This window comes from Panthera onca, chromosome X, assembly GCF_046562875.1.
Source record: "Panthera onca isolate mPanOnc1 chromosome X, mPanOnc1 haplotype 2, whole genome shotgun sequence".
NCBI lineage: Eukaryota > Metazoa > Chordata > Mammalia > Carnivora > Felidae > Panthera > Panthera onca.
Window position 1 is genome coordinate 112,163,968 of NC_138357.1, and position 25,418 is coordinate 112,189,385.

General features: G+C 34.5%; 1 protein-coding gene across 5 annotated transcripts in view; it reads right to left on the reverse strand.

The window, feature by feature from the left end:
• Positions 1-25,418, reverse strand: part of CNKSR2 (connector enhancer of kinase suppressor of Ras 2) — a 297,465-nt gene that overhangs the window by 147,390 nt on the left and 124,657 nt on the right. For all 5 annotated transcript variants that reach the window (XM_081793473.1, XM_081793472.1, XM_081793475.1 and 2 more), the window contains exons 5-6: positions 22,157-22,198; positions 4,051-4,170 (exon numbers count right to left, since the gene is read on the reverse strand). In XM_081793473.1, coding sequence (XP_081649599.1) covers positions 4,051-4,170; positions 22,157-22,198 — 162 coding nt within the window. The remainder of the gene's footprint in view (positions 1-4,050; positions 4,171-22,156; positions 22,199-25,418) is intronic.

A 25,418-nucleotide genomic window follows, 5' to 3' on the forward strand; every position in this document is an offset into this window, starting at 1 on the left:
AGAAATACATCTGATCATTTGTTCACCTTTCATTAAGGGTCAAACAGTAGGAGGACATGTAATTCAAATGGCTCTATTTCTGGAACAGAGACAAATCTGGTCTTTCATTTCATCAAAACCTTCATTCTTCCTTATTCTTTTTTTCTTTTTTTAAAACCAATTAATTAATTCCAGAGCTGACTTGAACAGTTCCCTCTCTCCTGCTTAGTTTGCCAAAGTGACATTGGCTTCACTTGGTCTCCAAATGTCAACCAATGGGAGCCAGAGCAACCTCACAGTCAAGTCAATGGAGTAGGGCATATTTGAGGATAATCCAAGTGTCTAATAGCAAAAGGACACTCTGAGGCCAACTGGTTTCCCCAAGGATGGCTCCCCCAAGCCCTTTCTTCTCTGTTCAACTCATCTCTTGGTTCTGATCTAGTCTTGATATGTTGCAATAGTTCTCTTGGTTCTGATCTAGTCTTGATATGTTGCAATAGTTCTCATTTTGCCTCCTTTAATTTTCTGCTAATCATTGTTGTTTAAAAACATTTTAGAAGCTAGTTTCACGTTTTAATCGTAACTAAGTATGTTTCCCATCATTTCTTATAATGCTTATGATGCTCAAAACTAAGAAATCCTAGGGGATTTGACTAATTAGGTGTAAATGATGAACAATTTATCTAGTTCATCAGTGGAAGAACCAACCAGTTACCCTTTGCCTATGAAAGATGTTGTTTTGAAACTGGCAGAAGACCTTCTGCAGATGTCGTAAGCTAATTAAGCTTCTTTAAATCTTGGTATTCTCCCACCTCTTTCTATTTCTCTCCTTCATGTACCTTTTGGACATTTCTTATGGCTAAGCACATGCTAAATGTTACCAAAATTCTTAAATCTATTTATTTCAAATGTAACTGACTAAACTTGTTTATGTGGTGAATGATTTTTTTAAAAATTAAAAAAAATATTTTTAATGTTTATTTAGTTTTGAGAGAGAGAGAGAGAGTACGAGCAGGGGAGGGGCAAAGAGAGAGAGGGAGACAGAATCTTTAGCGGGCCGGGCTCTAGGCTCTGAGCTGTCAGCACAGAACCCGACACGTGACTCAAACCCATGTACCATGAGATCATGACCTGAGCCAAAGTCAGATGCTCAATCTACTGAGCCACCCAGGCGCCCCAATGAATGATTTTTAAAATGATACCTTGAATGAATCATATAAAATTTATATTTAGGCATCTCTTTAATATGAATCACAAGAAATAGTTTTTACTTAACTTTTTACTAATATTCAACATTTTGGGGTTTTCTTTTCCTCCTTTGGAAATATTTTCCCAATGAAATGCTGCCAATTGTCCTTTAATAATGATTTCCCTAGGTGGTTCCAGTTTTAAAATCACCCTCTGAGGGGCACCTGGGTGGCTCAGTTGGTTAAGCGTCTGACTCTGACTCTTGACTCTGGCTCAGGTCATGATCTTAGGGTTTGTGTGTCCCTCTCCCTCTCTCTGTCCCTCCCCTACTGGCGCTCCCCTTGCCCTGCCATCTGGCTTTCAAAATAAATAAATAAACTTAAAAAAATAAAGTCACCCTCCTAATTCTCTCACACTTCTGTTAAGCAATTCCAGCTTTAAATGTGGGATAATGGAACAAGCTTTGCTAACATGTACTTCATTGAGATTTACCTGGACTTAAACCCTGGCTCTATTACCTATGTGATATAGGGCAAATTGGTGAAGATCTGTGATTCCATTTTCTCATTTGGAAAATAAGAAAGTACCTACTCTACAGAGTTGTGAGAAAATACTTGGCAAATGGTAAACACTCGTTTTTTTTTTCTCTTCCAGTCTTTCTCAGACTAACTGAATCTGGTTGTTAGCATTTTAAGTTTATGACTGTTCCAAAGAGGAGACCCATATCTACCTCTTTCAAATTTAAAAAATAAAAGACCTGTCCAGGGCTATACCTTCCATTAAAACAAATCAAGATTTTGGGGCACCTGGGTGGCTCAGTCAGTTAAGCGTCCGACTTCAGCTCAGGTCATGATCTCATGGTTAGTGAGTTCGACCTCACATTAGGCTCTGGGTGGATGGCTCAGAGCCTGGAGCCTGCTTCAGATTCTGTGTCTCCTTCTCTCTCTGATCCTCACCTGTTTGCTCACTCGCTCGCTCTCTCTCTCGGAAAAAAATAAACATTAAAAAATTTTTAAAAAATCAAGATTTCATAACGTCCATTAATTAGCACTGTGTTGACTCACTTCACAAGGTTACTTTCCCCCATGATTTCAGGGGAAATTGGTGGGGGGAAAAATCAGGCTCTTTTCTCCAAATACTGTCCTTAGAACCACAGGCTCATAGAGCTAAAGGGAGCTTTAAAGATGATCTAGTCCACCCTCCCTTTCTTCCTCCAACATTCTATGCATGAAAATAGCAAGGCCAAGGAGGTTAAATTTACTCCTCCACCTCCTCAAGATAACACTCACGGCTATATTTTATGTAAGTGATTTGTAACTAGGTGTCCTGACTCCTAGTCTAAAAGAATATATACTAATTCCTAACCTCCCACTCCACAAATCATGCTGAGAGAGCTTCCTTTCTTTATAACTACTGAAAAACGGGGTGCCTGGGTGGCTCAGTTGGTTTAGCGTCCAACTCTTGGTTTTGGCTCAGGTGGTGATCTCACAGCTTGTGAGTTTGAGCCTTACATCGGGCCCTGTGCTGACAGTGCAGAGCCTGCTTGGAATTCTTTCTCGCTGCCCCTTCCCTGCTCTCTCTCTCTCTCTCTCTCTTTCAAAATAAATAAACTTAAAGAAATATAACTACTAAAAAGGGAAACATAAAAAGGAAAATCTTCAATACTACAGGTTGAAAGATGCTTTAAATGAAACTGGACTGTGTAAAGATAGCCAAAGGGAACAGTAAGAATTTAAAATCATAAATATTACTTCAAATAAATTTATAAATATTAAAAATAAACTCTTAAAACTAATTAAATTTAGATACTATACTTATAGGCTATGATGATGGTATACTTGCTGGCTTTCTGATATACTGATTTCCATCTTCCTAGGAAAACACTGATAAAAGGTACAAAAGCAGGAGAAACTATAGTTATCAAAAAGTAATTTGCCAAATATCAGGAGGAAAGTCACTCTATAATATAGATGGCTTCACAGTGAAAAATCACTATTATGCATTAAATAAAAGCCACATAAAAAGTTAAACTTGCTTATGGATCTTTAAGAATATATTACTTGAATTATATTATTTCCAAGACTTCTATTTTCTAAATATCAATAATTATATCCTATGAAAATTCATCTGCAAGGAGAAAGGAGAAACACTGGAGCACCAAACTAATAATTTACAATTGTGTAGGGGGTAAGATGTTCTCCAGTCAGTTTGCTGTTTTTTGTCTCTCTCATTAATATTAATTTTATATGCTTTATTTCTAGAGGCCCATTAAAGAAATTTAACCTCTGGGTTAAATTTAGAACCAATATAATTTTTAATCAAGTGAATAAAATATAGAAGATGATTATTATTTCATAATAAAAAAATATATCTCTAGATGTCAGCCTAGTTTTGGCAAAATCCACCTGCTTACTCACTCTTTTAAGAAAGAATGGATGTGAGTTATAAACAATATTGGGTTTGCTTAGCTTATACAACCTAAGAGAAAAGAGTCCTATTAAAACTAGAACAAAACAAAGCAAAACAAACAAAACACCTACTGGCATGGGCAGGTAACAATGTAGTTCTTAGTATAAAACTGTTAAACTTCCTTTAAACCTAAGGAACTTTGGTGGGGGGGGAGTGAAAGAATGTAATAAAAAATAATTTATCACAGGATAATTTAGAAATTGCCATTTTAAATTCCTTTTCATTTTCACTTATCTTCATAAAACTTCTTTTCACAACAAACTCCCACTACTTTAATTTACCTCTGGAAAAAAAAATACCAAAATATTCTAAGTTTGTTAGAATTTATGGATTCCCATATTTGGAGGCTACTTTGCCTACATCATTAGCTATCCAATGATGGATGGTGGCTTTGATAAACACGGTAGCTCTTACCAGCCCTTCACTTGGTTTGATGTTTGCCAGCTGAATCACTTCTAGGTGGGCAGACTGTGAAACCAGAGGATCTGATGACAGGGATATGATGTGGTCACAGACTCCAGAAAGAGTTTTACACTGAAAAAAAAATTAGGATGAACACATGTTGTATGTAACACGTGAATCACTTTTTGTTATAACTTTCTTACAAGAAAAAATTAAAGAAGCATAAGCAGGTGACTTTTTTTTCTATAAAATCTGCATAAAATAGGTATTCAGGTGAAAAAAACATAATACATACACAACACACCTATATTCTAAATTATGGATACAAGAACTAAAGATCAAAATACAAGAAAGTTATGGTTTTGTTTCTCTTGTTTGATTCATCAGACCTAAAATCAAATCATTATTCCTAAATAATCTTAATAACCACACAACTTCTTGATAACAACCTCTGGATGTAACTAAACTCAATAATTTCAAAACCACCCATGATATGATAAGAAAAGTTTAAAAACAATCCAGTAAACGACCAAGAAGATGAATGTTCCAAGTCTGCTCAGTGAACTTCTACTTATTTGTATATACTTTACTGTTCAAGGTTACCTTTCTATAAATTTCCTATGTCGTTCAGGTAAAGTTTGCCACTTCTTCAATACTGGTTTCTCAGCATTCTATGAAGTCTAAAATTGCATAAATTCTAAAATTGCTTCATTCTGAATCCTTTGAGGCAGAAGCCATGTCCTACTCATCTCTGACTTCTCTTCCTCCCCCTTCCCCACACCTCCACAACAGGTAGAGAGATCTTACAACATATAAGGTACTCAGTAAATACGAGCTGAATAAACTGAGGAACAAAGGAGTTTTAGCACTTAGTAGAGTGGCTTGACTGAGGACAGAGAGCTAATACTTTAGGTTAGGATAAATCTATTCATGCTGCTATAGAACAGATATAAATATGTTAGAGTGAGACATGGTAAAATCATGAAGAGTGGAACATAAGTGAATGACGCTTGGAGTATACTTCCTCAAATATGCTAGCCCTTAGAAGCTTCAGACTCTCACTGTGCTTACTGGAACCAGGTGTCCATCATTTGGTTTATTATTATTATTATTATTATTATTTACCTTTATTGTAGGAAGAGCTATTATTTTTCAGCAATCAAGGTGTCATTTTCTGTCCATTTCCAACATGTTACATTTGTTCTGTGACCACTACATTACTCAATTGTAAGGGAGACAGTTCTCTTTGTCTGGTCAAGATAATAATGACTCTCTTCTTATTTGCTACACTCTTTGTACATGGCCCGTGGCCTCTCATTCTGCACTGGGTTCAGCTTCCTCATACCAAACAAACTGCCAAACTAAATTTCCCTTGTAATTTCACTCCTTTTTCCATCTACTTCTCAAGGTTGCACTTTTATTGAAGCTATCAGCCTCCAAAGTGAGACATTAGCTGGTAAGATACCAATACCCATGGAAAGAACATGGGCTTGATATAAAGATAGATGTGGGTGATCATCACAGTGCCAGTTACTTGCTGTGTAACTGTGAGCAAGTTATTTTATATCCTTGAGGCTCAATTTCCTCATGTAGAAAATGGGGTGATAAAAATTGCTCTATATGACAAATCAGATTAAGGTATAAAGAAAGAGCCTAATATGGCTCCAATCCAAACAAGACACTATATAAATGCTTATTTTTCCCCTGTTGCTTTCTCTACCCTCAGAGGGCTTAATCTTTACTCATGAGATGAATAATCTCATTATTCTTCATTACATGGCCTTGTTGACCATTTTACAATGACCAATGATCACACTGCATGGCCATAATGGGAGAGTTCACATCTCTTTACTCTTTCTGATGTTCAAATCTCAATGCTCAGATACAATGAAGGTATTTACCCTGAAAAGCTGCTAAGCATAGTGCCAAGAGGAAGACCACTTCTTAGAAATTGGGAATTCTACAGGGCCTGATGTATTTGATCTGTGCAATTGCATAGGGGCCTGTACTTAGCATTATGCTCTGCTGTTGAGGTCTTGGAATTCTCCATTGTTCTTGAACAAGGGACTTGACATTTTCATTTTGCACTAGATCTCACATGTTTGTAGCACATCTTGGCACCCTAGTTGTGTGTGTGCGTGCGCGTTTTAATTCCTCTTGAAAATACTCATCAGCAGCCATGGGGGAAAGGACAGAATGGCAGCACTCAACATACAAAAACTGGCTGCATTTCAAATTGTTGATGTTTACAGGAAAGAAAACACTTTTGGGCAGATTTATATCTTTTAGCTATTCCTTTCCTCCTATGTATGGCTACATTTTCATTCTTATTTTCTCTTTATCTCAAGGGGTTGATAATATTGTTAATTCTTAAGCATTTCTAAATAGGATACTTGGATTGCATGATAATGTAAAGGAGATATAATCTAAATCAGTACTAAATCAGTACACTAAAAAGAAACCTTTGTCGTTTCTACAAATTGAATTATTTTAAAAGTCCAATGCATAAATAAATAGGAAAGTAATGGACATATTTAAATGGCTCAACGTGTACATGACAACATTCAGGGTCTCATACGACACACTGGTAATGAGCAATAGCAGCTCTCCAATTCAGGCACTGGAAGCACTTAGAAGTGGGGTAGAAGAAGGAAAGGCAGAAATACTAGACTGTAGACATGTTTACAAAAAAGAAAATACCAATTAAATCCACCGTATTAAGTTGCATATCATTTTCTCAGATTCCTCTTCTTGAGTAATTTTGTTTGCCAAATACTTGCTATGTGCAAGGTCTGCTGGAATACAAAAGATGAGTAAAACAATGACTTTACCAGAAAAGCCATCAGGATTTAACAGATTAAAGATCCTGAAAAAAATAATAAAAAGACTTAGAAAAGAAACTCCACTAGAACCTTGCTGCCTGTTTTAGAGATAATGTACTAGAACCTTTATATTATAGTATTTGGCACTTGACTTAATAAGCCAATTAGAAGGGGTATAAAGCCTGGTTTTATATGCTAATTCTACACTCATTACTACATCATACATCAAGCCACTGCAGGAAACCACATTAAAAGTACTAGGCAAAGTTCCAGGGAAGTTATTTGACACATTCTTGTAAAAAGCAAATTTGCTCATTCAGTAAAATCACGAGATATTATGTTGTTAACATTTTAAAACACAGCATTATCTACTGTTACCTAATTTCTAGAAAAAGAAAATTATAAGATAGCAAGAAAAATACATCTTTTATTATTATAAGTGAACATCAATATTACAGAGCACCTATAGCATATCTGGCACAATGCTAAATAGATGACATTTGAATGACATGGGTTTGAACTGCGTGGGCCCACTTATACACAGAATTTTTATAGTACAGTCCTGTAAATGTATTCTCTCTTCCTTAGGATTTCCTTAATGACATGTTCTTTTCTCTAGCTTAATTTATTATAAGAATATACTATAAATACATAAAACATACGAAATATGTGTTAATCAACTGTCTTATAGGTAAGGCTTCTGGTCAACAGTAGGCTATTAAGTACTTAAGGTTTTGTGGAGTCAAAAGTTATACATGGATTTTTTTTAACTGCATAGCAGTTTGGTGAATTGTCCAAGGGTCAATTATACTTCATATTCATTATCTCATTTATCCTTATAACAACTTCCTGAAGTAGATATTATTATAGCCAGCATAGCAGAGGAGAAAGCAAGGCTAAATAAACAGATCAAGGTCCATTGCCTTGGAAGAAAAAGGACTTGAATTCTTAACCGTTATGCTTAACATCTCTCATTTCAATCCCTAAGTTGGAACTTGTTTTTGATCAATTTCTTTTTATATTGCTTAATCCTATGTCTGTATTAAATGGATGTTATATAGTACCTTTAAACTATATACTATAATGAAATACAAGGCAATTCTGCAAACATTCTTGCAATCTAGAATGCCATTTAGATAAGGAATAGTAGATCTGAGAGTGTGAAAGACACAGCTCTCTGGGAAAATGTAAAGCCATATTTGCAGCAGCAGAACAACTCTATCCTAGCTAGAAGAAGACTTGGTAACCACCTGTATAAAGGGGATTCTTCTGGTATTTCTGCAACATTCATACCAAAGAATTTTTAATTCTATTTATCTTTAGTTCTAAAAACAGAAAGAAAATTTGAACCTAAAATTAAACCTAGTAAACAATATGCCTTTAATAAAGTTAAAGGGAAACTTAAGATAGCAATGAATATTATAACTGACCTTGTGGATTCTGTTATGAGCTACCCATGATGGTAACAAAAAATAGTGACTAAATAGCAGGTGACAGGGCTAGCTAGGACTTAAGAACCTTTTAAAACAAAAGAGGGTCATGGGCTAGAAGTAATGGTACTGTGACTTTTTTCTCTCCAACTGTTCATATTAATTTCAACTATGAATTAATAGAGCATGTTCTCAGAGTGAAATGGGAAGTTTTCATATTCCGTTCTATATACATCCTATATTTTATATACATTTACACACACACACACACACACACACACACACACACACATCTGGTTCACCCAAATCTAAAAGTTCAAAATGGAAAAAACACCTGAACACAGCAGGTTTAGTATAAAATTAATGGTTTTAAAATAGTTGTAAAAGCAACATTTTAGTCACTGTGGAGATTGAAAAAAACAGCACCCTTACATTAACATATTAACTAATAATAACAGCATTATTTCATTATCACTGAATTTATCAAATAGTTTTTAGATTACTATGTAAAGTTTCAGTGATTATGTTTTACAAAGGGAACACAAAAAGTATTCTAAGTACAAACAATAGTGAAAAGCTAAGGGAAAGGAAAGAAGTCTTTCCTATATTAGTTACCATCAGAACATACTCAGACATGATTGAACTACTTCAAGTATTTTTATTTGTTTTTCTAGATAAGTGAAGTGCTGGAGTCAGTTATTCTGAATGTATTGGAGGAAATGAATGGAACTATCTTTAGGTTAAAAAATCAGAAATTCATTTCAATTAAGAAAGAACTTCAGGCTCATGAGCTTAACAAGAGATTCTACCACCCCCCAAAAAAATATTTTACAAAAGGACATTTCTAGAAACTTTTCAGGTATATACATATATACAAGGGACAAGAATATAAAACAAAGATAAAATGAGGAAACAACAAACAGATGCATATACATTTTAAAATGGCAACATTGATGTAAAAGCTACGATTTAAGAATAGCTTAAATGATTCAGGTTTATTATCAATAAAATGGAAAATAGTAGCAAAAGTTTTATTTTTTATTTTTTATGAACTTTTTATTTTATTTATTTTGAGACATAGAGAGACCACGAGCAGGGGAGGAGCAGAGAGAGAGGAAGAGAGAGAATCTCAAGCAGGTTTCACACTGTTAGCACTGAGCCTAGTGAGGGACTCGATTTCAGGAACCATGAGATCATGACCTGAGCTGAAATTAAAAGTCAGATGCTTAACTGACTGAGCCACCCAGGTGTCCCAACAAAAGTTTTATTTTGATAGTGTATACACAGTAGAAGTATTAATATAACTGATATTGTAATTAAAATAGTCTGGAGGACAGAACATGTTTTTACTTTGGTTTGTCTATTAGTATAATTCAGTATTACAAATCATGTAATCCTGTGACAATTTAGGATGACATCTGCATTGTATTTTGTGAATGAGAGGTTTTGTTTTTACAAAATAGTATACATTTATTCTAATATTAATAGTGAGAACTCTAAATGATATAAGCCTCATTCAGAAATATAGTATTCTTAGTATCTTAATACTTCCTATATCTCTGTTGAGCTAACAATTTTGTAGTTCTAATTATGATGGCTCCCTAATAAGATACAAGGAGTACAGAATCAGAGGTAACTTTGAAAGAGTAAAATCCACAAACAGAATTTAAATTGATATTCAAAAGCATTATTCTATGTAAATATTCCCCAACCCAGGAAGATTTTCTTGCTCATATGAGTAAACAGAATTGAATGAGAAACAATCTTTTAACCCTAAAAAACAAATAGAATGAAATTTCAATTTTAACCCAATGTAAAAAATCATACCTATATACAGTGAAGATTAAGAGTTTCAAATAGCTTCAGAATACAACTGTAGGAGCAAATAAATAAAGGTAATATGAACTTTGTTCCAACAAGGCCTAGAAAGCTCTGCAATTCCTTTAGGTTTCAAATTCTGATGGTGGGGAGAAAAACACAACAAAACAACTAACAGAATGAAAAGAAACCACCACCACTCTTCATACAGCCATTCATTCATTCAACAATCACTGAGTATCTGCTAATGATTCAAATGCCCACTATTACATTCAAGGATTTCACAACCTGGTGTTTCAGGTAATCTATTTGGCTTTGTCCTTAATGTCACTTACATTAAACATGTTGTCCTTGTGTTCCTGATAATGGAAAAGAGGCAATAACACTTTAAAACAACCATCATTCACGAATGATGAGGCTATGAAGGATGAGGTCAGTACCAAACAGTGAGAGAACATCAGTCCCAAATGTGTACCTGCTTTGATGACCAAGAAGTAGACCCATGACACTTCCAAATTATTTCCAACTGCATCTCTGAAGCATCCTGGTCTGAATTAAAGTTGACACAAGACACTCCACTCTCCTCTGGTTTCTGACAGGAAAACAGTCAGCTGGAAACCAGTATTTAATCTAGGAAAATCTCCATTGTATTTGCCTGCTCTCTCAGGGGCGAGAAATAGAGCCAGACAGGCTTGCAGTGGGTCCCCAGATAGTTGAGAGAACACTCATTAGGGTGAAAATTTCCAGGCTCAAAATTAACAAGGGTCTGGACATGCAAGTGGCTCAACTAAGAAGTGGGTTATTAGGAAGAGGATGCCCTTTTACTTTAGAGTCAAATAGCAAGACTGAAGGAGTTCATTATAATTAAATGAAATGCTGGAAAATCCAGGCACTTGTGTGTGTGTGTGTGTGTGTGTGTGTGTGTATGTATGTGTGTGTATATATATATATATATATATATATATATATATATACACACACACATATGGTATAGGTATACATACACACACAGAGAGAGAAAGAGAGAAAGAGAGAGAGAGAGAGTGAGAGAGAGAGAGTGTTAGTTTATGGGCAAATATTGAAAAATAGCAGAGACTTGGAGGGTAATGTCTTCACTTACAGCTGAGAAATTCAAAATTGCCATATGTGGTTTTTTTTGGAGGAAAGAACTAATTGCACTGTGCCAGTTATGACTTTACTGGCTCTCAGTTCCAAATTCACCCTTCAGTGCTTGCTCTGTGATAATGGCTGGGACTTGTCAAGAATTTCTGCTTTACACCAAGCATTATGTTAAGCTTTTATCAGTAGAGGGCACCAAAGAAATGTGACAAGGGGAATGAGGCTTCTCTTTCAGGTTCCCTTGTGCTGCATTTTTGCTTGGTCTTGTTCCTGCGGCATGGTCCATCAGTGATGGATGTGTGTGACAACACCCAGTGGTGCCATGATCATGCAGTCCCTCAGTGAACTCAAAGTCTCAGCCTGGGCTCAGTGACCATCATCCTGGGGCCCTCTCAGCCTCATACCCACAGCAGCACTCCACTCTCTCTATGAGTCTCCTACCAGCAACAGTTGCCTATATCCTAGAAGGCTGTTTCTTGCTTGCCTGGAAACTGTGGGCCAGCTCTGGCTTAGGCAACCCTCTGGCTCTAATGAGTTCTGATCCACCTCAGCCTGGTGGGAGGGTGTTTGCCTATCAGCTGTCCTTCATTGTATATACCACCTTCCTTCATTCTAGGGAAAGCTTTACAGTGTCTTTACATAGGTACTTTTCTATGATAGCTTAATAATTATTTAGATTAAGCTTCTGTTGTTTAAGTTATAGTTTGATTTCTGCCTCCAGACTGATCCCATTGCCTTGATGAAGATATCTTGATATTTACAGTGACTGTAACTGTAGTTAAAAAAAATTCATAGTGTCAAAAACATCCATAGTGTCTTTGATCATAAAAAGAATGGTCTCAGATGAAGATAGCCCTTCAATTTATCACTTCATGTGACCATAATGTTTTCTACTGATTTTCTGAATTATCACCAAAGAATTATGGCATTTAGATCTTACTCCTATAACCCAACTTAATGAGAAAGGCTAATTTAGTTTCTTCACAGCTAGTAAGTGCCAGAATGAGGTCAGGACACCAAATCTCTTTAATTCTCAAATTGATACTCTTTCTACTACATAACTCTTGTTTCACTTGACTCCTCAACAAAAACAAATATTCTCTGAGAACAATTGCACACCCAGTCTGTGTAAGCATTTTATAATGTATAATGTGATCAGCAAATGTATTGTTAGCAAGAACAACCATATAAATATACTGATGTACATACTGTCTACACAGATCATAATAAAACATATTAAAAACAGATTATCTTAATTTGTTATGTATGGCCACATTCCCTTTAGTGTATACACATATTTTCTTTTTGTTTCAGAAAAGACAAAGATTTTTTTTACCTCCATGATATTCTATCTGATTTCTTCTTTCCTCCTTAAAACATTGATTGTGGAAGTTACAGTTAAAATAATTTATAAGGAAATTAACCATCAAAATGTCAAAACCTGAAGATAATCTAATAGAACACTCAAGAAATCAATGCCTATTTCAGTAATAGTGTTAGCATGTATCTTCAGGGTGACCACAAAAATGACAGTGAAGGGGGCCAAGACAGAAGGGTCACATTAACTGTGACAACAAAGAAATATCTTAATTCTTTTCATCTATAAAACTGTTAGAATTCATGTTTTAATGAGATGGCTCAAAATTTGCATGTCCAAATGCTACCGTTATAACCAAAATGTCAACCATGCAAAAAAACAAAACAAAACAAAACAAAACAAAACCCCCTCCATTTGCAATGGCTCCAAACCACAGCTTTAAGAGAAGATTCTAGCTATAATTACCAAAGCTGCCTTTTCAAAGCATTAGGGACCTTTTGAAAACCAATGTAAAATTATTTTTATGGTGTCATTTGAGTGCCACTATTTTCAAGAAATCTCTAAAGATAAAATATTAATATCATTTTTATTTTATTGTAGGGCATTCTGCTACCTGGTACCTATATCCTCAAGGTTTGACAAAATCTTAAGAAAGCTATGCTTACAAAAATGATATGACATAGATAGTGGGGAAAAATCTCAAATGAGCTCTTTATTTTCCCCTCCAAGCTCTTCCCTTGGATCTGTTGCTTCTGTGTAGTTTTAGCCATCTCAAGACTAGATATCAGAGAAGGCATAATACTTTCAGTCCAGATGGAGTTTAGGAGTGAAGAACTCATACATGCAAAGACAGAAAAAAATTACACAGAATGTTTATGAAATAAAACAATTAGTTAACATGCCAAAATAAGCCTAATTCATGATCAAACCTAAATTAGTAAAGAAAAAAAATAGCTTAGAGGGAAAAGAGAAAAGAGAGAAGAGAGCATTCATGAGAATTTCCTTCCTATAAACTGTAAAGTACTGTATAAAAAAAAGATAATCTTAACACTAACATAATAAAGTAGGCATTCACTGTGTTTATTCTTCCCATTATTTTTATGAAAGCAATAGGGGATAAAATGCCACTACAAAGCAAGTGCCATACACAAGACCACACAGTTGGTCAATGTAAAAGGTGCATTTGAGCTCAGTATAATCTGATTTAAACAATGTAACTTAATGATCTTGCCTGGTCTGAGATTTCCATGAGTTTATCAAAGCTGGCAAGTGTTCCAGGCTCATCAACAAGAGCAGCAGGGCTATGACAAGCACAGTTTAAGTCTGCTGAAGCACAGGGTCTAAAATAGCTTCTCAGGAATGCTCCTCTCTCCACATTCAAACACTGTAGTGAAAGGTGGGAGTGAGGAGAAAGTAGGGTACGGAACTCAAGAGAACTCCAGATTCCTTATAACTGATTTACTGTGTACAAAACAAGCATCTGTGCAGAGCAAAAACAGATGGGCTTCAACCTATCAGAGAATGTGTAATCAGGGCCAAGGCCTAACTGAGAGGGAAATACCAGATCAACAAAGGGGAAATACCTTACTGCTTATCATTAGACAACAATCACGCAGATACATAGTGCACATATGATCTGCATTTCCTTTCTGTCCTTTATGGCTGCACTGTGCCATCAGTTCCATTATACTTAATGACAAATTAAAGGAAACCCAAGTTGTCATTTCCTTTTGCTCCTTCTCACGTTTCATATTAACAGACATCTCCGTATACCACTGCAACCAACCAACCAACCAACTTTTTTCTAACAAGTCTTTTGGTCTTCAGAGTCTACTGCTTTTGAATTTTAAGCATTAAAAAAATCCTGTTTCAAAGATAAAAACAGTGAACATCAAGAAATCTAGCAGGTGTATCATAAAATTATCCATTTAAAACTATCAGAATTATGAATATAATAGAATATATACTTGTATAATTTTCCATTATAAAAGCAATACAAACTAATTGAAGAAAATTGGGAAGATATTTGAAATTAAAAAAAATCAGCTGTTACCTTACCAAGCAAACACAATAAATATTCATATAGAATATTTTTTTTCAAAGTTTCAACAGTGATGATTTGTTATGTTTATAATATTTTTAATCTGGTTTTTACTTAACATTATTATTTAGAATCTTACTTTTAACATTGGAACATATTTTATGTATATTTATAAATATCACTTATTCCTAAATTATATAATCAGATATAATTTGAAACAGTAACTATGAATAGTAAATATTTCATCCTGTAATTGCACCATAATTTACTGAAGCATCACCCTATTATTTTCTGTTTTTCACTATTATACATAATGCTACTCTAAATACTTTCTGTTGTATTTTATAATTTATTTTAGACCAGATTCCCAAGATAGTTTAGGAATCTAGACTCTAGAGCCAGACTGCTTGAGTTAAATCCTACCTTAAATCCTTTCCATCTGTGTCACTTTGGGAAAGTCAACTAACCTCATCTGTAAAATGGACATGATGGTATTAATACGTATTTTCCAAGGTTGTTATGAGGACCAAATGATTAGCTTATATTTAGCACTTGAAATAGTACCTGCAGCATACTATAAATACTACAAAAATATTAGCATTAATGTTTTTGAGTCTTGAAATTGCCTAAAACTTAAAAAGGTTTAATGAGTGCACATGATTAGCAGTAAGGTACGTCCATTCAATTTCATTAGATTTTTGCCAGCATTTGAGTATTTTTAGTCTGTATTTGTGTGTGTGTGTGTGTGTGTTTGTGTTTATTAATTGATAGGTGAAAGTTTGAATTTCATTACTGTGTTACAGGGATTCCTTGTTTTCTGAGGAAAACTGCCACTGGAAAGTAATGGTAGTCTTTGTGATTTAATTTAGGGATACTGAGCTTGTCTCTTTAAGAAATATATAAATGCAATGATATTTGCATTATCTTTCTGATTTATCCAATGATATTTATCTATTTGATTTATTTAACAACCCTCATTTAAAAAACAGCACTCATATTTTTTTATTCTTCACTATCTGGGACAGGTTCAGTGTTTGTGCTTCCCCCTAAATTCTTATGTTGAAACCTAACCCCCACTGTGATGGTTTTTGGGAGTGGAGCCTTTTTTTTTTTTTTTTTAATTTCATTTTTTATTTTTTAATTTTTTTAATATCAAATTTATTGTCAAATTGGTTTCCATACAACACCCAGTGCTCATCCCAAAAGGTGCCCTCCTCAGTACCCATCACCCACCCTCCCCTCCCTCTCACTTATTTCTTTTTTTTTTTTTTTTTTTTATTTTTTAATATATGAAATTTACTGTCAAATTGGTTTCCATACAACACCCAGTGCTCATCCCAAAAGGTGCCCTCCTCAATACCCATCACCCACCCTACCCTCCCTCCCACCCCCCATCAACCCTCAGTTTGTTCTCAGTTTTTAACAGTCTCTAATGCTTTGGCTCTCTCCCACTCTAACCTCTTTTTTTTTTTTTTTTCCTTCCCCTCCCCCATGGGTTTCTGTTATGTTTCTCAGGATCCACATAAGAGTGAAACCATATGGTATCTGTCTTTCTCTGTATGGCTTATTTCACTTAGCATCACACTCTCCAGTTCCATCCATGTTGCTACAAAAGGCCATATTTCATTTTTTCTCATTGCCACGTAGTATTCCATTGTGTATATAAACCACAATTTCTTTATCCATTCATCAGTTGATGGACATTTAGGCTCTTTCCATAATTTGGCTATTGTTGAGAGTGCCGCTATAAACATTGGGGTACAGGTGCCCCTATGCATCAGTACTCCTGTATCCCTTGGATAAATTCCTAGCAGTGCTATTGCTGGGTCATAGGGTAGGTCTATTTTTAATTTTCTGAGGAACCTCCACACTGCTTTCCAGAGCGGCTGCACCAATTTGCATTCCCACCAACAGTGCAAGAGGGTTCCTGTTTCTCCACATCCTCTCCAGCATCTATAGTCTCCTGATTTGGGAGTGGAGCCTTTTTGAGAGATGACTAGGTCCATAAGGGCAGAGCCCTCTTAAATTGGATTAATGTCCTTATAAGAGATCCCAGAAGACTCCCTGACCCCTTCCATCAATGTGAAGACCCTCTATAAATCAGGAAACAGGCTCTCACTAGACACCGAATCTGCAGGTGCCCTTATCTTGGACTGCCCAGCCTGCAGAAATGTGAGAAAGGTGTGTTGTTTAAGCCCCCCAGACTAGGGTATTTTTGTTATAGTACTGTGAATGGACTAAGACACCATAGCATCTGGTTTTGTTCTTCATCTCCAGCCCTTTGCTACCACAAGTTTCCTATTCTAGAATTTGAAACTTTTGCTTCATTTATTTAGTAAACTTACTCAAATCCATTTTTCAACAAGGTACTTTAGTGACCTTGCTGATTTAGAAATATCTTTTTGTTGCTCTCACACATGAATGATAATTTAGGTATAAACATTTTGGGGCATTACTTTTCTTATGGATTTTCAATCAGACAACAAAAAGAAAAAAAAAGGAATCCAAATCAGCAAGGAAGAAGTCAAACTTTCACTCTTCAGATGACATGATACTCTATGGGGAAAACCCGAAAGACTTCCCCCCCAAAAATGCTAGAACCGATACATGAATTCAGCAAAGGAGCAGGGTATAAAATCAACATACAGAAACTGGTTACATTTCTATACACCAATAATGAAACAGCAAAAAGAGAGATCAAGGAATCGATCCCATTTACAATAGGACCCCAAACCATAAAATACCTAGGAATAAACATAACCACAGAGGTAAATGATCTGTATGCTGAAAACTATAGCAAGCTTATGAAAGAAATTAAAGAAGAAACAAACAAAATGGAAAAAACATTCCATGCACATGGATCGGAATATTGCTAAAATGTAGATACTACATAAAGCAATCTACACATTCAATGCAATGCCTATCAAAATAACACCAGCATTCTTCACAGAGCTAGAACAAACAGTTCTGAAATTTGTATGGAACCAGAAAAGACCCCAAATAGCCAAAGTAATGTTGAAAAAGAAAACCAAAGCTGGAGGCATCACAGTTTGGGACTTCAAGCTGTATTACAAAGCTGTAATCATCAAGACAGCATGGTATTGGCACAAAAACAGATATATAGATCAATGGAACAGAATACAGAACCCAGAAATGGACCCACAAACATATGGCTAACTCATCTTCGACAAAGCAGGAAAGAATATCCAATGGAATAAAGACAGTCTCTTCAGCAAACGGTGCTGGAAAAACTGGACAGCGACATGCAGAAAAATGAACCTGGACCACTTTCTTACATCATACACAAAAATAAACTCAAAATGGATGAAAGACCTGAATGTGGGGCAGGAAATGATCAAAATCCTAGAGGAGAAAACAGGAAGTAAACTCTTTGACCTAGGTTGCAGCAACTTCTTGATGTGTCTCCAGAGGCAAGGGAAACAAAAGTAAACACAAACCTTTGGGACCTCATCAAGATAAAAAGCTTCTGCACTGCAAAGCAAACAATCAACAAAACTAAAAGGCAACCAACAGAATGGGAGATGATATTTGCAAATGACATATCAGATAAGGGGTTAGTATCCAAAATCTATAAAGAACTTATCAATCTCAGCACCCAAAAACAAAATAATCCAGTGAAGAAATGGGCAAAAGACATGAACAGACACTTCTCCTAAGAAGACATCCAGATGGTTAATGGACACATGAAAAGATGCTCAACATCACTCATCATCAGGGAAATACAAATCAAAACCACAAGGAGATACCATCTCAAACCTGTCAGAATGGCTAAAATTAAAAACTCAGGAAACAACAGATGTTGGTGAGGATGCAGGGAAAGGGGAACACTTTTGCACTGCTGGTGGGAATGCAAACTGGCACAGCCACTCTGGAAAACAGTATGGAGTTTCCTCAAAAAATTAAAAATAGAACTACCCTACGACCCAGCAATTGCACTACTAGGTATTTTCCCAAAGGATACAAAAATGCTGATTTGAAGGGGCACATACACCCCAGTGTTTACAGCAGCACTATTGACAATAGCCAGATTATGGAAAGAGCCCAATGTCCATCGACTGACAAATAGGTAAAGAAGATGTGGTATCTGTGTGTGTGTGTATACACACCCAGACAGACACACACACACACACACACACACACACACACACACACACACTGGAATATTACTTGGTGATGAAAAAGAATGAAATCTTACCATTTGCAGTATCGTGGATGGAACTACAATACATTACACTAAGTGAAATAAGTCAGATAAATATTTATGATTTCACTCATATGTAGAATTTAAGAAACAAAACACATGAACACAGGAAGGGAAGGAAAATTAAAATACAAACGGAGATGGAGGCAAACCATAAGAGACTCTTAAATACAGAGAACAAACTAAGGGTTGCTGGAGGAGTGTTGGGTGGGGGGATGGGCTAAATGGGTGACATGCATTAAAGAGGACACTTGTTAGGGTAAGCACCAGGTGTTATATTAAGTGATGAATCACTAAATTCCACTCCTGAAACCATTATTATACTATATGTTAACTACCTTGGATTTAAATAAAAAATAAAGCAAACAGAAAAAAACGATTTGTGGATTTTGTTTCATTGTCTTCTGGAAGTTATGGTTTCAGAGTAGACATTTGAATATAAGTTTAATTTCTTTGAAGTGAAAACTTCCCATGTATCTCTTCTTACTAGTTAAACGTACTTGCTTCTTGACATAGAAACTGTAATATATTAACGAAAATATCTTGAAATCGTGATTTTTCCAATTCACTTTCTTAATTTGTTGAGAAATTCAATTTTCCCAATTTGTATTCCTAAATTATTCTATTATATCCTTAATTATTTCCTATTGTTTTCTTCTTTAGAAACTAATAATTAGTTGAAGGTGGGCTAACCATAATCTATCCTCTATAGCCATTATCTTCTCTCATTTTTTGTCTTTTTATTAATTTACTAATAATCTGAGCAATAAAAAAGTTTATTTTGTGTCTTACTGTTTCAATTTTCTGTAATAATTAGTATGCTTTTTACTGCTTTCAGCATGGTTTAATTTCTATTTCCATGTTCTCAGTTTTAAAGACTTTTTTTTAGTTTATTTTGTGTTCAGTTTATAGTGGCCTTACTTTCTTTATAGTATGGTATTCTATTTTAATGCAAACAGTATTCTTTTGATTCTTACTGAGATCATTAAATAGATGTTCTTAATAAACTTATTTCATGGAAAAAGATTTTCTTCTGACATATGAGGGACAGTTCCCCTTCTCCTTCCCATTCTTTTTCTTCACTCATCCCTAAATAAAGATCTATTTCAGGAAAAGATAACACCTCACAACTTTCCTAACTATCTCAGTTTGCGCAGCTGTTGAAGAATACTCTGATACTTGTGTTGCCTATGTAACTCCCAAGATAGAGCAGATTTTCATAAATGATAAGTTATCCTTCCTCTTTATAAATGCCTCCCCTAGCCTCCAGACAAAATATAGATATAGGGAATGGGTCTGGGCTGAGACAGTTGATGTTCTAGTGCCTATCTCAAGTTACTGTAATCTCTACTCATTTGTATGAGCACTCTGACTCAAGTCTCATAGGAACAAGGAGAACATTCAGAGTCAGTAACAATTTGATTCTAAACAAGTTATATCAAAACTCAGGCTTTTTATTTTCTGGTACACATAAATAAGAAAAAGGGAAAATAAAAAAAAACATAAATAAATATTGGAAAGAAGGTAATGAGACTATAAACAATTGTACTTAGAAGAAATTAATATTTTCATTTTACACATTAAGAACAAAGTCACCCACAAATATCTAATCATTATGTTATATACCTGAAACTAATATAATGTTATGTGTAAATCAACAATAAAATTTTTTAATGGTTAAAATTTACCTTAAAAATATCAAAGACAAACTACTTGACTAAGGTCACTGAGATACAAACTGTTAGAATTAGGGTGCAGGGATGCCTGGGTGGCTCAGGTCATGATCTCGCAGTTCTTGAGTTCAAGCCCCATGTCCAGCTCTGTGCTGACAGCTCAGAGCCTGGAGCCTGCTTTGGATTCTGTGTGTGTCTCTCTCTCTGCCCTTCCTCCACTTGCACTCTGTTTCTCTCTCTCTCTCAAAAGTAAACATTAAAAACTTTTAAAAAAAGAATTAGGGTTCAGACAGTCCTTTAGACTTAACATGATTTCCTCTACATTACAGGAAACCTGGAAAGATACTTTATGAATATTTTGTTTTCAAGAAAGTATTCTAGCATCATATATACCAAGTGGTATAGTATACTATTTTATTATTTTTAAAAAAGAATTCTTATTGTGAGAAAAGTAGCACACAAGAATATAACCTTCTACTAAAGGCTAGCCCATCTTTACATTAAAAGGCTGGGAAGGGAGAAGTGGAAAGAGACAAATACCATGTGATTTCACTCATATGTGGAATTTAAGAAACCAAACAAACAGCAAAGGGGAAAAAAGAGAGAGAGTCAAACCATGAAACAGAGTCTTAACTACACAGAACAAACTGATGGTTACCAGAGGGGAGGGGTGAGGGGGATGGGTGAAATAGGTGATAGGGATTAAGAAGTGCACTTGTGATGAGCAGCGGGTGATGTGTGGAAGTGTTGAATCACTATTTTATAATACCTGAAACTAATACTACACTGTATGCTAACTACTGGAATTCAAAAAAAACCTTAAAACAATGTTAAAAAAATAAATAAATAAAAGAATAGGAGAACTGTAAAAAAAAAAAAGAAAGAAAATACAAGTGCTTTCTGAGCTGAACTATTTGGTTAATGCCATCCACAGTCTCAATCATCGTCAAACAGGATCTTTAAATTGTCACTAGCTTGAATGCAAAATTGCCGAAGTAAATATATAGCATTCATTTCTAAACTTCTTTAATGTTACTTATGTTGTCACTCATTTCTAACAGAGATGAAGAAGTTATCAGGACAGATGAGCATCAACCAAGATACGGATTTACAAAGAAAAGCAGTAAACTGTTCATTAACAAAAAAGGAGATACTTTTCTATAAAAGTATATTCATACTCCGTTTCTAGTAATATCTACAAAATGATTAACTGATTCAACAAATATTGCCAAATTAAAATTTGGAAGGAGGTTTGGGGAGTATAGAATCTGAACAAAGGCAGATTGATTATTTTATTAATTATTTCACCCAAATGATGATAGGTTGTTTACCCCATTATACAACCAAATACTTTTCTCTGGTATCTTTCTCAAATGAATGGTAAAAAATTCTGATTTCAAGTTCTCTCTTTTTCTAGATTCTTCATTATATTCCAACCTTTCTACATACTACAATCTCAAAATTTTTATCATATTATATGATATTTTCCTATTAGGATACAAAAGAATTATTTTAACTAATATAATCTGTTCTTTTATACTTTTTATGTTCTTTTGTAATTTTCCTATAAAATATACAGGTCTCATTTTTTATAGGCTACAGCTTTATATTTAATTACTAGTTAAACAAAGAACCGTTTTCTAAGGAAGATGAAAATAAACCCAAATAAACTTACCACATGAAGAATTTTATTCTCTGTTTCATACACAGTACAATCCTTTAAAAAAAGAAACATATGCATTAGTTTTCAAAACAAATCAAGCATTCCTTTTAAAATACTTTCTTAGGAAATGTACGACAATTTGAAAAAATCTTGACAATTCAAGCAAAACCAGCAATAAGAATGTGAATAAAATCTGGAAAGCTATATACCAAAATATTCATAGTGGTTAGCTCTGATGGTCAGTTACACAGGTATTCTTATATTTGCTTAACTATATTTTCTAATTTTACACAGAATACAATACAGAATAATATACATCAGAAAAAATATTGTAACCATTTTCTATCTAAACTTTTACATCTGATAAATACATTTCATTGAAATATTTCCAACATTTCAAATACTAATTTATTATAGATTGGAACATTAGGAAAAATACCAATATTTACTTCTATAGTCATATCTTAATCTCAAAAATGCTTTTATATTTTCAATTATTTCCAGCTATTAAATATCCTTAATATTATAAAATTGGTACATATCAAGTTCATAGTTCTTAACATAAATTTGAATCCTTGAAATTGTAAAAAAATTATTTTAAAAAATCACCATTGTTTTTTTACCTGCAATTGCTAGACTTACAATGAGCAAACATATAGCAAAGTGATCTTTGCTTAGAAACTTCTGTTTCTATGGCTTAGTTTCCTGAAGAAATTCATAAAATGGGCATGACATTAGTAGTAACACAATAAGGGTGTTGTGAGGATTAAGTGAGAAGATGGATGAATGGCTTAGCACAGTATCTGGCATACAGTGATAAATACATTTTAACTATGAATTACTGTTGTTCTGTGTCTTTATTTTTAAAATGTAAACTAATTACCTTTACTTCAAAATAGAAAGTTAACTAATTATTATTTGGCTATCTAATTTTGAAAAAATATCCATGTTTCACAGTACTGCATATTTTAAGGAATGATAGCCCATTTCATCTCTTTCCCTGAATTTAATTTTAACAAAAAGGAATACTGTTGAACATAGTTTTTGATAATGCCATTTCACCACAATACCTTGTCAGAAGTAGTACATATTCTTATCAGGCGTAAAAGTTTTAAGGTTAAATATAGGTCTGATTCATTTCATAAACTAAATGAAATACTTAAGGATTGGGTCTTGCAATTCTGCAGGGCTTCTGTGCCAAAGAAGAAGTTTGTTACAAATATAGCCATATCTATGTCTTTACAAATTAAGTATGAATTATGTGTACAGAGGAAGAAAGGTATAGATAAAGCATTTATGTTGGAAAAGTGCACTGTACTTACATCAGAATTTGGAAGACTGCAATTTTATAGAATTAATTTCAGACACAATTACATTGGTAAGAGATGATTTGGGAAAAGTTGGAAAGTTGACCAGTTTCCCCAAACTGCCTCTACAACTTGCTTCAGCTATAATGGATACAAGTTTGATTATTTACCTACCTTCCCAGAAACAGAGAATATGATTAAATGTTCAGACTTCAAAGGAATTTTCCTCAAGGAGAAAAGTAAATATGATCTAAATGTATATCCTGCCAGTGATCACACAGCAATAATCACACAGAGAATAACTATTTCAAGTTCTTTAAAATATAATACTTTACTTGCATATCTCTAGTATGACATAACAAAAGAACTATTAAACAAAATCTTACACTATCGTCAGCAATCATATTGTTGGTTAGTTATTGTTAGTCTGTTAATGTTTTGCTGAAACTACTGCATTTCATAGGATAAAGCAAATGAACAATTATGTGATACTACTATCATTCTATCATTTTTGGTTTCCTAAATAATTTTAGCATGAGACAAAGCAGATACATATATAAGAAGGTCAGTAAAACCTAGAGTCTCTTGATGCATCATGCACACACGTGTGTATGTACTTCTTAGGCCCACTGAAAAGACATAACTGAGTAATAAATAAACTCCTCACAGTTAGTGATTTTCAAATACCATTTCTTGGGCCTTTGGTTAAGGAAAATAGTGGATTCCAGACCTGGGATATGAATGTATAAGATGAGCCTGGATTATACTGTGACACACATAGAAAGAAGCTATCAAACTATACAAGGATTGTTTGTGTCAGTAGGACTCAGAAGTCAACATGAAGAGATTTTCACTGGCCAAAGATGGAGCAATTTGGGAATCTAAAAAAAATAATAGTTGCAATAGATGGAAACAGTAAACTAAATATTAGTTTTATTTATATTAATACATTTGATACTAAATTAAAAAATCACTTATTAGCTTTACAAAGTCCTTTTTAAATTTTATTTTGAGACAGAGAGAGTGTGTGTGTGCATGAGTAGGGGAGGGGCAGAGACAGAGAAAGACAGAATCCTAAGCAGACTCGGTGTTGTCAGTGCAGAGCCTGATACGGGGCTTGATCCCATTAACCATGAAAACATAGTCTGAGCCGAAATCAAGAGTTGGTTAAACATCTGACTTTGGCTCAGGTCATGATCTCACGGTTTGTGGGTTCAAGCCCTGTGTCGGGATCTCTGCTGGCAGCTCAGGGCCTCGAGCCTGCTTCAGATTCTGTATCTTCCTCTCTCTCTGCCCCTCCCCTGCTCATGCTCAGTCTCTCTCTCTCTCTCTCTCTCAAAAATAAACATTAAATATATAAAGTACATCCAAATATATTTACTAATGCTTGTGTAATACTGAATATATTAAGCAAATTGGACAATGCATAATAGATGTACTTTTCCTCTTGTTTCGGTGAATATTAATCAACTGTCTTCATGATACAGAGATAAATAAAACATGTCCCCTGACTTGGAAAAACACAGTTTAAGGAGACAGGCATTCACATAAGTAAGTTAAAATATGTAGAATTCCAAAGTCTTCATGAAGTTTGTTTCAATAACTTTATAAGTATAAATGCGACAAAAATATACAAATCCACATGTCAAAGGTCAATTATTTAAAATTTTAAAATATTGACATATTTCTCATTAAAATGCAAAGTGTTGTGCTATACACTGCTCAAGTCAAATTTCAAACTTTGTAGAATTTTTCATCAGCTGCTGCTCCTCAGTGACTAAAAGAAATACATCTATAATCCAAGCTTTAAGATTATTCAAAGAATGAAGTACTGATCCATACGTGATAATTCTGACATGACTCCAAAAGACAAAGTCTAAAAGAGATACATCAGGTGACTGAGGCGGCCAAGGTTTTACATCAGTCGAAAAAACTGTCAAAAATATTAAAATTAAAAACTATTTGAA